The sequence below is a fragment of the Panulirus ornatus genome, chromosome 17, assembly GCF_036320965.1.
Source record: "Panulirus ornatus isolate Po-2019 chromosome 17, ASM3632096v1, whole genome shotgun sequence".
Taxonomy (NCBI): Eukaryota; Metazoa; Arthropoda; class Malacostraca; order Decapoda; family Palinuridae; genus Panulirus; species Panulirus ornatus.
The window spans coordinates 45,871,261-45,886,015 of NC_092240.1; the positions used below are offsets into that span (position 1 = coordinate 45,871,261).

The window sequence follows — 14,755 nt, forward strand, 5'->3', positions numbered from 1 at the left end:
TTGTGGATCTGTCACCAGGGCGATGCTGTTAACAGCACTAAGGTGCCAAAATCTGTTTACACTGCAGCCAAGCTAATAAACATTCCTATTTCTTATATTGTTTTTTGCTGAAAATGAAAACTAGAAAAGTTTAAAGTTTTAGAAAACTTTGAAAGGTGTCAGGAGTACAGAATTAGACAGTTTACTTATTAAGTGGTTTAACCTCTGATATAATGAAGGTATAAGCATTTTTGGAGAGATGCTTATCAAGCAGGCCAAAGTTTTTCATAGAGAACTGAAGCAAGACTGTGACTGAATATTTGCAAGGATGGTTACACAAGTTTAAGTGGAGACATGGATTTCAGCTCATAGTGTGTGCAGAGAAGAGCATGGTGCTGACACAGAAGCTTGCAGCTTAAGGTCATATTAAAAGAATTGATAAAAACTCCAGTTCTCTATTAAACAATCAACAGCAATACATACAAGGCATGAGAGTATGCAGGCCGGCTACCTGGCTGTGACTGAAGTAGTATGGGCTGGCTGCCTTCAGGATGACAACAAAACAACATTGGTAACAAGAATCAACCAAAGCCAGCTACTAACCTATGGTCATTTATTTCATTGACTACTCATCACAAAGCTGCAACAAAGTTTGTTGATGAATTTGCACAGTTAGTGACAGCAGAAAACGTAGCCCCAGCACAAATGTATAATGCTAACAAATTTGCCTTCAATTTGCATCATATGCCCCAAAAAACCCTTGCCCAAGATACTGAGGAGTCTCCATCTGGGGATATTTCTGATGCAAACTGATGTGACAATAAAAACCTTGTTTGAAAGGTTTGATAGCTGTATTATTTCCTCTCTCCCTCCCTCCCTCCCTCTTAACCACCCCCACCACCACTCTGGCCTTCCTCATCAGAAATTTTTTTTTTTTTTCTGACTTATTTGCTGGTAGTTAGACAGACTATTTGGATGTTAACTTTACTTTTAATTCATCGTAATTATATCAAGAATAAACCTTATTACCTACCATTAACCTTAAATATGGAGACTTTACTTGACCCTTCTGTATGATGAAACAATATACCATAACTATGGCTAGAATGTATTTCCACTGTTGTGTGATGATGCACTTTCCTTGGGTAGGCCAAATACAGTAAAATGAATAAGATGTCAATAGAGCAAGCTTTCCAAATTGTTTATGAGGCATAGGGTAGATTCTTATAACAAAGTTGAATTGTTATAATGTGAAGTAGATTTAAAATGTTATGAGTAAACCTCACTTCTAGGTGAGTCAGTACTTGAAATATTTAACCTTATCAACTGATACCAATAAGAAAGATTATGAATTGGTCGTGACAGCTCTGTTATTGATTTCTATTTTATTATTATTATACATAATCGCTGTTTCCCGCATCGGCGAGGTAATGCAAGGAAACAGACAAAGAATGGCCCATCCACCCACATACATCTATACATACATAAATGCCCATATACACACATATACATATCGGCATATACATATCAACATATACATACATATGCATACACAAACATATTCATACTTGCTTGTCTTTATCCATTCCTGTTGCAACCTCGCTCCACAGGAAACAGCATCACTACCTCTTGCTTCAGCAGGGTAGCACCAGGAAAACAAACAAAAAAGCCACAACTGTTCACACTCAGTCTCTAGCTGTCATGTAATGCATTGAAATGGCTCCCTATCTACATCCAGGCCCCACCCATTGACCTTTCCATGGTTTACCCCCGACACTTCACATGCTCTGGTTCAGTCGATTGACAGCACGTCGACCCTGGTATACCACATTGTTCCAATTCACTCTATTCCTTGCACGCCATTCACCCTCCTGTATGTTCAGGCCCCGATTGCTCAGAATCTTTTTCACTCCATCCTTCCACCTCCAATTTGGTATCCTGCTTCTTCTTGTTCCCTCCACCTCTGACATATATATCATCTTTGTCAGTCTTTCCCCACTCATTCTCTCCATATGTCCAAACCATTTCAATGCACCCTCTTCTGCTTTCTCAACCATACTCTTTTTATTTCCACCCATCTCTCTAACCCTTTCATTACTAACTTGATCAAACCACCTCACACCACATGTCGTCCTCAAATATTTCATTTCCAATACATCCACCCTCCTCTGGACAACTCTATCTATAGCCCATGCCTCACAGCCATATAACATTGTTAGAACCACTATTCCTTCTAACATACCCATTTTTGCTCTCCGAGATGAACTTTCTCCTTCCACTCACTCTACATTGTTCCCAGAACCTTCGCCCCCTCCCCCTTGCTGTGACTCGCTTCCACTTCCATGGTTCCATCTGCTGCTTAGTCTAATCCCAGATATCAAAACACTTCACTTCCTTCAGTTTTTTTACCATTCAAACTTACATCCCAATTAAATCGTCCTACTGAACCTAATAACCTTGCTGTTATTCACATTTACTCTCAACTTTCTCCTTTCACAGACTTTTCCAAACTCAGTCACCAACCTTTGCAGTTTCTTGCTTGAATCAGCCACTAGAGCTATATCATCAGTGAACATCTGACTCACTTCCCAGGCCCTCACATCCTCAACAGACTGCATACTCAACCCCCTCTCAATAACTCTTGCATTTACCTCCCTAACCATTCCATCCATAAACAAATTGAACAATCATGGGGACATCACACACCTCTGCTGCAGACCGACATTCTCTGGGAATCAATTGCTCTCCTCTCTTCCTACTTGTATACATGCCTTACATCCTTGGTAAAAACTTTACACTGCTTATAGCAACTTACCTCCCACACCATATACTCTTACAACCTTCCACAAAGCATCTCTATCGACCCTATCATATGCATTCTCCAGATCCATAAATGCTACATACAAATCCATCTGTCTTTCTAAGTACTGCTCACATACATTTTTCAAAGCAAACACCTGATCCACGCATCCTCTACCACTTCTGAAACCACGCTGCTCTTTCCCAATCTGAGGCTTTCTACATGCCATCACCCTCTCAATCAGTACCTTCCATCCTAATTTTCCAGGAATTTTCAACAAACTTATGCCTCTGTGGTTTCAACACTCTCCTTTATCCTCTTTGCTTTTATATAGTGGCACTATGCATGCATTCTGCTAATCCTCAGGCACCTCACCATAGTCTTTACATACACTGAATATCCTTAACAACCAATCAACAACACAGTCACCCCCTTTTTTTGTTAATAAATTCGACTGCAATACCATTCAAACCCGCCGCCTTGCCGGCCTTTATCTTCCACAAAGCTTTCGCTATCCCTTCTCTCTTTACCAAAACATTCTCCCTCACCCTCTAATTTCCTACACCATCCCAACCAGAACACCCAATATTTGCCACTCTGTCATCAAACACATTCAGCAGACCTTCAAAATTCTCACTCCATGTCCTTCTCACTTCATCACTATCTGTTATTGCCTCCTCACTTGCCCCCTTCACCAATGTTCCCATTTGTTCTCCTGTCTTACACATGTTATTTACTTCCTTCCTAAACATCTTTTTACTCTTTTCCTAAAATTTAATGATTCTCACCCCATCTTTTATTTCCCCTCTTTTTGAACCCTTGGGCTTACCCTTGACCTCCTGCCACTTTCTTTTATACATCTCCCAGTCATTTGCACTGCTTCCCTGTAAGTATTGTCCAAATGCCTCTCTTTCTGTTTCGCTAACAATCTTACTTCTTCATCCCACCACTCACTACCCTTTTTAATCTGCCTTCCCACCTTTCTCATTCCACATGCATATTTTGCACAAGTCATCACTGCTTCCCCCAATACATCCCATTCCTCACCCACTCCCCTCTCGTCATTTGCTCTCACCTTTTACCATTCTACACTCAATCTCTCCTTGTACTTCCTCACACAAGTCTCCTTTCCAAACCCACTTACTCTAACGACTCTCTTCTACCCAACATTTTCTCTTCTTTTTTGAAAACCTCTACAAATCTTCACCTTCACCTCCACAAGATAGTGACCAGGCATCACTCCAGTTGCCCCTCTCAGCACATTTACATCCAAAAGTCTCTCTTTTACATGCCTATCAGTTAACATGTAATCCAATAATACCCTTTGACCATCTCTCCTACTCACATATGTATACTTGTGTATATCACTCTTTTTAAACCAGGTATTCCCAATCACCAGTCTTTTTTTCAGCACAAATCCACAAAGTCTTCACCATTTCTATCAATAAAACTGAACACCCCATGCACACCAATTATACCCTCAACTGCCACATTACTCACCTTCATCCTCTAAATTTCCAGCAATAAGGGATGAGAAATTGCATGACTTTTAGTGAAGTGAAATGAAGTTCAGTGTTTATGAATGTTAAGTACAGGGTTGGGGAAAGGAGGCCCTTACTAACACACCATCTATGACTCTTAAAACCTCCTTAATATCTAAAAGAATTACTTTCTGTTAGGTTTCCAATAATGTTATTTTTCCTTTTCACACAATTATAATTTTGAAATTTCCTCTTTGCCATTTTCCTTTATTTCTACTGATGTTCTTATACAGGCAATTAAGTCAGCAAACACTGTTTTGAACTGGCTGATCACTAATTTCAATTATTTTTCAAATATTCGCACACTTCTTTCTTTTCATTATCATCATTAATTTTGTGTGTAAGTCTGTTTTATCACAAATTTAGATGCTATACTACAGGTTGTACCTTTTTAATCCAGCAACTTTGGGCCCTCTCCATTGCTGGACCACAGAAAATGCCAAAAAAGCAGAAATTGACCCCTAAGCCACACACAGTTGACAATCCAATCTCGTGATATTCACACAAAAGTCTTTACAGAAGTTCCTTTATGTAATTTTTTCAGTAACTCTACCTTTTCAAGCATAGATAATGATTTATGCTTACACTTATTAGCCTTAGCACCATCTTCTCCCCCCCCCCCCCCCCCCCCCCCCCCCCCTTGGTCTCTTGGATGGTATCCTGAAGGGCTAAAATACAGCTGAATGTAAAAAGATTAACAGGTCTGTTAATTAGCTTGGCTGCAGTGTTAACAGATTTGGGCACCTTAGTGCTGCTAACAGTGCCACCCTGGTGGCAGATCCACAAACTAATAACAAGTGGTGGCGGATTCAAAATATGCTGGACTATGGGACTTGCCAGACCACAGAGCGCTGGATTAGAGAGGTTCAACGTGTATGTCCGTCCCTGAGAAGGAAATGGAAGGACAGAGTGTAAAAGGCTTTTCAGTATCAGCCTTAGCAGTCAGAAGAGAGAGAGAGAGAGAGAGAGAGAGAGAGAGAGAGAGAGAGAGAGAGAGAGAGAGAGAGCGAGAGTGTGTGTGTGTGTGCTGAACCAGGGCATATGGAATGGTTAGAAAAACTATAGAATAGACTGTTGGGCTTGGCAGTAGATTTTGGTGCATTATATAAGAAAATTAGAGTGGATGTGAGCAAATGATGATGCTGTTCGTCTGTTTCTGATGCTATCTCACCAAGGTGAGAAATGATAAATGTGAAGAAAAAAAATTACTTGATATTCTAATCATTTGAGTTTGCCCATTCCTTGGAGTAATTATTTTTTTTTCTTTAGAGAACAGTTAGAATATGCAATTATGTTTTCTCGGAGGAAGAGAACAGATATATCATTAAGGCATTCAAGAAGTTATCTTGAAGGTTTGTTAATCAGACTCAAGAAGCAAGACCAGTAGTGTGATAACAAGGAATAGGGAGCAAGTTGAGAGCAGCACAGTAGAAAATGAGCGGTATACAACAGTCCAAATTCAAGGACAATCTCGCATATAGATATGTGTTTACAGAAGATAGGAATGAATGTTGATACTTCATTGGGGTAAGGATAGGTGATGCTTTAAGAATAGGTAACCTCACTATCGCGGGAAACGGCAAATAGTATGAAAGAAAGAAGGTAGTTGAAGTATCAATAATGATAGCATTATATATGGTATATCATTTACTGGAAGCCCGGCAAAATACTGTGGAGGAACATGTTAAGATACGGCCAAAAAGAATCGGTTAACATGAACCTGATATATATATATATATATATATATCATCATAAGATGATAGGGGAGAAAGAAGACATCCCACATATTCCCTGCGTGTCATAGAAGACAACTAAAAGGGGAGGGTTGCGGGGGCTGAAAATCCTCCCCTCCAGTTTTCACTTTCCCAAAAGAGGGAAAAGAGAAGGGGGCCAAATGAGGATTTTGTCTTTAAGGCTCAGTCCTCTGTTCTTAATGCTACCTTGCTAATGCGGGAGTTGGTGAATGTGTATGAAAAAAAATGTTAAATTTGCATTTTACCCACATAGACAAGTATGGACACATACCAATCCTTGGAAGCTGCCCACATATGTGTAGGAGAAGTAACCAACTACAATGACAATATTATCTGCTGGGTCTCGCCATTTGCAAAAATAGTGGTCACAGGATGTATAGGGAAGCAGCAGGGGACTGGGGTAGTTGGCTAGGCCGGGGTAGTGAATGTGATGTGGAGTCCAAGGAAGTAGTGTTGGCCAGTGGGGATATATAGACTTTTATATTTGTACCTTAGTTCCTCGGAAGAAGACCTTGGTGCAGGGTGAAATGTTATAAAGATAAAACTCAAAAGCTCATATCTGTGTTTGCTAACTGTCTCAATTCAAAATATGGTGTGTGGTCTGGATGTTTCTAGATTTATACACTAATGTATATCACTTTTTTCTTTCATTTTCTAATCTTTTTTGAAGTGGCCATTGATGGGTTTAACAAAAAGTATCAACTTTGAAGATGCATTACTTACTTATATTTCTTTTTCTACTGCTTCCAAGCATAAGGCACCAGCAAGGAAGTGCCAGAGACCTTGGTGATAAACTTTTATATTGTTGGGTGCTGTTATCTTTGCTTACAGTCTTTTAATAATTTCCTTAATATAATGACAGTATGATACTTGTGTTGTTTTTTCCTGTATTTGTGATTTATAATAGCTTTGTTTTGAATACAATTTTATGTCATTTTACCTTTCTCTGTTTGCTCACCATCATCTTTTTTAAATAGGGAAGTGGTAGCAAGACACAAGAACATCTTGAGCGACTGTTCAAGTCCCTGGAATCGTACTACCACCCATCCAACTCGGGGCCTTGGACTCGCCACCTTCATGAATTTCTCAATAAACTTACTCTTCTCTTCATTAGAAGATTACACAGGTCAGAAGGTCGCTTGTGAAAAGAATTAAATGGTTGTAAGAGTGAGTCTGGGAATAAATGGAGGACTCTACCTTTTTTTTTAATGTTGCTATTGTTGTTTGATGTTTTCATTCAGGTCAATATGTGAGAAAACGATGAGTTTAGAGTTGAAGCATGGTGATGCACACTGAGAATGATTCTAGTGTCTGTATTTAGAAAAACAGAATTATAGATCATGCAAGTAAAGAATGGAGGAAAATATTTTTGAACTGAATTCAAGTAAGAATGATCCCCATTTTTCGAAATTTCAAATTGTAATCTTATTTTCAGTGTTTAGAAACTTGAAGCATATGGTATGGGGCATTTGAATCCAGTGCTCAGGTAGACAGGAAGTTGAAAGCTAGAAATTAAGAGTAGCTCAGTTTTAGGATGATTAGTTGGGAGTTTTCTAATTATCATGTTGAGATGTGAAATGGTTGTTCTGTAAAATGCAGGTAGATGAAAATGATCTACCATATAGTGATATGTTTGAGAAATGATAGGGTTTTAGATGAGGATGCGTGAATTTGTAGGTTTAGCACATGAGAAGTAAATTGTATATAAGGAAGTTTCTTAAGATTATTTTTATTATTATTTTTTTATTTTGCTTTGTCGCTGTCTCCCGCATTTGCGAGGTAGCGCAAGGAAACAGACGAAAGAAATTGCCCAACCCACCCCCGCACACATGTATATACATACACGTCCACACACGCAACTATACATACCTATACATCTCAATGTACACATATATATACACACACACAGACATATACATATATACACATGTACATAATTCATACTGTCTGCCTTTATTTATTCCCATTGCCACCTCACCACACATGGAATAACATCCCCCTCCCCCCTCATGTGTGCGAGGTAGCGCTAGGAAAAGACAACAAAGGCCCCATTCGTTCACACTCAGTCTCTAGCTGTCATGTAATAATGCCCGAACCACAGCTCCCTTTCCACATCCAGGCCCCACAGAACTTTCCATGGTTTACCCCAGACGCTTCACATGCCCTGATTCAATCCATTGACAGCATGTCGACCCCGGTATACCACATCGATCCAATTCACTCTATTCCTTGCCCGCCTTTCACCCTCCTGCATGTTCAGGCCCCGATCACTCAAAATCTTTTTCACTCCATCTTTCCACCTCCAGTTTGGTCTCCCACTTCTCCTTGTTCCCTCCACCTCCGACACATATATCCTCTTGGTCAATCTTTCCTCACTCATTCTCTCCATGTGCCCAAACCATTTCAAAACACCCTCTTCTGCTCTCTCAACCACGCTCTTTTTATTTCCACACATCTCTCTTACCCTTACATTACTTACTTGATCAAACCACCTCACACCACATATTGTCCTCAAACATCTCATTTCCAGCACATCCACTCTCCTGCGCACAACTCTATCCATAGCCTACGCCTTGCAACCATACAACATTGTTGGAACCACTATTCCTTCAAACATACCCATTTTTGCTTTCCGAGATAATGTTCTCGACTTCCACACATTCTTCAAGGCTCCCAGGATTTTCGCCCCCTCCCCACCCTATGATTCACTTCCGCTTCCATGGTACCATCCGCTGCCAGATCCACTCCCAGATATCTAAAACACTTTACTTCCTCCAGTTTTTCTCCATTCAAACTTACCTCCCAATTGACTTGACCCTCAACCCTACTGTACCTAATAACCTTGCTCTTATTCACATTTACTCTTAACTTTCTTCTTTCACACACTTTACCAAACTCAGTCACCAGCTTCTGTAGTTTCTCGCATGAATCAGCCACCAGCGCTGTATCATCAGCGAACAACAACTGACTCACTTCCCAAGCTCTCTCATCCCCAACAGACTGCATACTTGCCCCTCTTTCGAAAACTCTTGTATTTTTGAATATAGTCTTTTTCACTCTTGTTAGTGGTATCGGGAACAAATGGACACAGTGTCTTATTTGCACATATCCAGTCTTAGTTGTCATGAACTTAAACCAGAGTGTGTGATCAATTGCCTTGCCCCATGGACTTTTTTTTTTCTGTTTACCTTGACTACATCATTTGTCCTGGTGCAGCACTAAGAGCATTTTATTTTCCACGTACAACATTATCCAGTTCATTCTATCAAACATTTGCCTCTCATCCTCCAGAATATTAAGCCCCTGGAACCGTAAAATCTCCTTTACTCCATCTTCCCATCATTCAACCCTTTTGCTGTTGGATTATTTATGTGCTGTGTTGAACTTTTTTAGGGGAGAAAGTTGAGAGCAAATGTGAATGAAAGCAAGATTATCAGGTTCAGAAGGGTTGAGGGACAATTTACTTGGGATGTAAGTTTGAATGGAGAAAAATTGGTGGAAGTGAAGTGTTTTAGATATCTGGGAGTGTACTTGGCAGTGAATGGAGCCATGGAAGCAAAAGTAAGTCATAGGGTAGGGAAGGGGCGAAGGTTCTGGGAGCAAAGAAGAATGTGTGGAAAGTGAGAACATTATCTCAGAGAGCAAAAATGGGTATGTTTGAAGGAATTATAGTTCCAACAATATTTTTTGGTTGCGAGGCATGGGCTATAGATAGGGTTGTACGGAGGAAAGTGAATGTGTTGGAAATGAAATGTTTGACAGTGTTTGATGAGGTGGTTTGATCATGTAAGTAACAAAAGGTTAAGAGACATGTGTTTAAAGTATTTATAGTCAGCATTCACTACATCTGAGTAATAAAAGGGTGAGAGAGATGTGTTGAAAGTATTTATAGTCAGCATTCACTACATCTGACAGTAACATATTCCATTGCTCAACACACCTATAGGAGGAGGGTGGATGTGTTGGAAGCGAAATGTTTGAGGACAATATGTGGTGTGAGGTGGTTTGATCGATTAAGTAATGAAAGGGTTAGAGAGATGTGTGGTGATAAAAAGAGTGTGGTTAAGAGAGGAGAAGAAGGTGTTGAAATGGTTTGGACATCCATATGGAGAGAATGAGTGAGGAAAGAATGACAAAGTGGATATTTGTGTCAGAGGTGGAGGGTATACTGTGACATATATCATGTTGAATCTCTGAAATGTCAAGTGATTTTGAAGAAACAAAGAAAAACGGCATTTTACATTCATCGGGGTCATTTGACTAGGGGAAATTTTCTGAATGGCTCAAGGTGTTGCTCTTGGGGAAAATGTTCTACTTCCAGGTGTTCAAAGTAAAGTGCAGAGGAAGAGCATGTAGTGATATTGCATCTAATCTAAAATTGTATGAAACAGTACAGCTGTTATAGAAAAACACTGAACAAATTGAGTAAAATAAAGCTGTTGACAAAACACTACTGCATACAATATGTTGGTTATGTACTGCAGACACACATGTTATTGCTTTTGGAAATATTGAATGAGACCTGAAGCAGGTAAGGTAAAAAGTTTTCAAAGGCACTACACTCACTCTGTATCATGTGGAAAATGTCTCGCATCACTCCCATCTTAGGCCCACACAAAGATCTAGTAAACTTTGTAGACCCTGTCACAGCTGCAGAGGGAGAGTCTACTGTGGAAATTCACAATGAAAGCTGAGATTAGGAAACTTCGACCACAGACATGAGCACAGAAAATAACTTATGTGCTGATCTAGGTGCAGAAGGAGTAAGTGGAAGTGAGAATATGGCAAGCACAGGTATCTTTACTGATAGACAATGACACTAACTCAGGTATAGAAGGAGAGGGAAAAGGTGGAGGCCAGGAAACTTTTAACATAGGTGTGGGTGGAGAATGGGATGTTGACACTGATGCAGGTATGATTGAAGCTAGGGAGAAGGAAAATGGAAGCCAGGAAACTCTCTCAGGCCTAGCAGTAAATGAACAATGAATTTAAGGGGTGGATAAAGTCTGTAGATGCTGTATGAAGGGGAATTACATGTATAGCAAGACTGGCAAATTGCACTGGGGAAAATTTAAATTTACACTTCCTAGAAATTTTTTAACTGGTTGAAGAGAGGTAAATGTTAGTATGGGGGAGGATACAGATTGTACATACCAGAATTGTGCAAACAGTCATTAGAGATTAAGCACGATTGAGTGAGTACTTTGAGAACCACCATATATATGGAACAATGAGACTTATTCCTCATGCCCATCAAAATACAGAGGTAGGGAAGAAATATCATAGGAGGAAATGACACTGGCTTCCTTCTTCAGAATGGTGAAGGAACTGAGAGCTCTTTGCCAAATTCAGCAGAAGAGAGCATATTTACCCCTAAAACAATCCAGAGACAAGCCATGTAACGTCCTTGTCGTTGCCAGCATACATGGACTGAAAGTACATAGAACAAATAGATTCCCAGTTATATGTGGCTTGCTAAATAAGTCAAGTGCAGCATTTGCACATATAATTGAAACGCACACAAAAGGCCATGTGAATAGCCAGATGTGGATCCTAAGTTATAACCTAGACATGCAACAAGACTGGAAGATCATGTGGGAGTTGCACTGTATATAGTAGATACACAAATAACAACTGAACTTCTCAAATGATGTAGTAGAAGTGCTCGTTGTCAAGATTGAAAACCCAAACTTGGTCTTTGCAATGATCTTTTGACTTCCTTCTGGAAAGCCTCATGAATGTATGGAACTGATAAAGAATATAAAATCATGTCTCGACCTATCATAGCTAAGACCATTGACCAACACTTATCTTGGCAATGACAACCTCATCTTTAAAACATAAGCTTGTATTGTAGGAATACTTACACCAATGCTTATCCGAAAGATGAGATGGTTGTATATGAAATTATACTGAGTATCTCTAAACCTTTTGATGGAAATATAAAGATTTGTTTTGTGTTATGAAAATCCCAGAACATCATCTTGAGTTATGAAGAACAATATGGCCAGGAGTTCTTAGTTGCTATCCCTTATTGATGTGGTTTATGAATATTGCTGTAACACCAGGGACCGTGCAGCTATACCATGAACTACATTGTTTACACAGCTGACAAGTTCAGTCATTGTCTGTCTTTACACATTCAAGAGGGAAGAATTAGAAATCTTCACTAACACCACCATGGGAAATCATCATCATGCAAAACACCCAAATGATTGCCTGCTGTGAAAACTGTAGAATGCAACAAATCTTAGAAGCTGTACACATCAAGGAACACGCCCCAGTAATCAACTTCTAGACCAATATGCTTTCCACAGTAGTACTATTTGATGGTACATACATCACCTGACAGTAGAAGTAATAACAGTGTTTTAGCACAGGAAATAGCGAGGTATTCACCACCCTCAAGGAGATCAGAGAGCTTTAGGCTGCTCCAACACTCCTTCTCCAACCCTACTGGGGTAATGACCTCATTCAGCAACAATGGCCGACTGGTGAATCACCTTCCTGTAGCCTTGAAATATAGAACTTTGTATCTTCTATTTATCATACATATTGTGATTGCTTATAAACATGAAGCAATTATATATTCTGATTATAGTGAATTTAATGTGAAGTGTTTGATATAACTGTGTATTCCTAAAGATATCTTTTTGAAGGCGAAACGTCAAAGTAAAATGAATGATTTCTGTGAAATTTTGTTTAAACATTCACTGCTTGGTAGAGTAGTGGTCAGAAAAAATTAGAGAACATAAGAAAGACGGTAGATAATTGTGAATGTACCGTCATGTTCAATACCATGTGCATATATAGTGCCTTTTAATGAAGTTGGCATGTGGGGGCTGTGGCACAACCGTCAAGGATAAACATGAAATAAAACCATGAAAACTGTGTATTTGCCAAGTAGCTCTTTATTGGTTTCCCTTTGCTCTTTATACACCCCTTGAAATGAGGAAGGTTCTGGAGCCATTTATGTTCCATTTTTGCCGAGATTTCACAAATGGCCTCCACCAACTTAAGTAGCGACGAGGTATCCCAGTTACGTAATTTCATTTTCATTATCACCCACAAGTTTTCTGGCTGGAAATTCCCAGGCCAGTTAGTGAAAAACCCAAGATTGACTAGTTGTTGCTAAGGCAGGGAACCCCATCCTTTATGAACTTTCTGGCCGTGCACTTTTTGAATGAATCTGGCGGATCGTCACACAATAGCTCAAGATGAATAAATCTGCTTGTAGTTTCATTCTTTGGGTATGCTTCAAAGTCCCCGACACCATAACTGAAACAGTACCATGCCATAAGTTAAACAGCTAACTTTATAGTACTTGCAGTGCACTTGGGTTCAATTGAATCATAGCCTGATCACCTGTACACTCTTGTGCCACAGCCACCTGTCACAGAAAAGATAGACTCATCACTCCACAAGTCACTTCTAACTTACAGTATATATCCCCACACAACATATTTCGACTCTTTTCTTATGGTGCCCATGGGTTACGAGTTTTTTTGGATGCAGCGCTAGTACTTGAGGTCCTCGTGTAATTGGTATTGCACTGCCTTTATTGACACATCAAAGAGCAGTCTAATTTTTTCCTTTTAATTCTTTTGCATTCAAGCATGAATCTCCTTCCGCTTGACATTCAAGAATATTCAGAGTATGTGGAAAGGTTTTTCTTGCCCTTCTAGGGTGTTTCACATGGGTTGGGGCAGAGGTGCTGTTGCTATCATTAAATTTCTTAACCCATTGTTTTACTGATATCAAGTTCGCACTAGTAATATTAGAAATTTCATTAAGATACTTATTTCCCTTGTAGACTGCAACTATAGAAACTATATCACTTGTAAGGTGAGTATTTTCAACCATAGATGGTAGAGTTATGTCAAGGAAAAAACAATAAAAATACAAAGCATAGTTTGGGAGCATAACAAAACAATGCTGCCACTTACATTAGCAAAACTACAACTAGGGTGGGCTCTTGTGGCATGCCATCACATCATGTAGTTACCAGTGCTCACTAGAGGGCACCAACTTCACTGGTGGACACCAACGCTATTTTAGGTTGGGTAAAGTGATTTGCATCAATATTGTTGGCATGGGCCCACTCCTACCATCTTCATTGGAAGTCAGTTACATATATTTGGTATTATACTGTATACATGGATGTGCTGGAAATGAGATGTTTGAGGACAATGTGTGGTGTGAGGTGGTTTGATCGAGTAAGTAACGTAAGGGTAAGAGAGATGTGTGGAAATAAAAAGAGCGTGGTTGAGAGAGCAGAAGAGGGTGTTTTGAAATGGTTTGGGCACATGGAGAGAATGAGTGAGGAAAGATTGACCAAGAGGATATATGTGTCGGAGGTGGAGGGAACGAGGAGAAGAGGGAGACCAAATTGGAGGTGGAAAGATGGAGTGAAAAAGATTTTGTGTGATCGGGGCCTGAACATGCAGGAGGGTGAAAGGAGGGCAAGGAATAGAGTGAATTGGAGCGATGTGGTATACAGGGGTTGACGTGCTGTCAGTGGATTGAATCAGGGCATGTGAAGCGTCTGGGGTAAACCATGGAAAGCTGTGTAGGTATGTATATTTGCGTGTGTGGATGTGTGTATGTACATGTGTATGGGGGGGGGGGGTTGGGCCATTTCTTTCGTCTGTTTCCTTGCGCTACCTCGCAAACGCGGGAGA

The 14,755-nt window shown here is 39.9% G+C and overlaps 1 protein-coding gene across 1 annotated transcript in view; it reads left to right on the plus strand.

Annotated features, from left to right (window-relative positions):
* The window catches only part of LOC139754434 (proteasome activator complex subunit 4-like), a 576,322-nt gene that overhangs the window by 157,331 nt on the left and 404,236 nt on the right, over nucleotides 1-14,755 (plus strand). Inside the window, exon 8 of the mRNA XM_071671710.1 lies at nucleotides 7,052-7,200. Coding sequence (XP_071527811.1) covers nucleotides 7,052-7,200 — 149 coding nt within the window. The remainder of the gene's footprint in view (nucleotides 1-7,051; nucleotides 7,201-14,755) is intronic.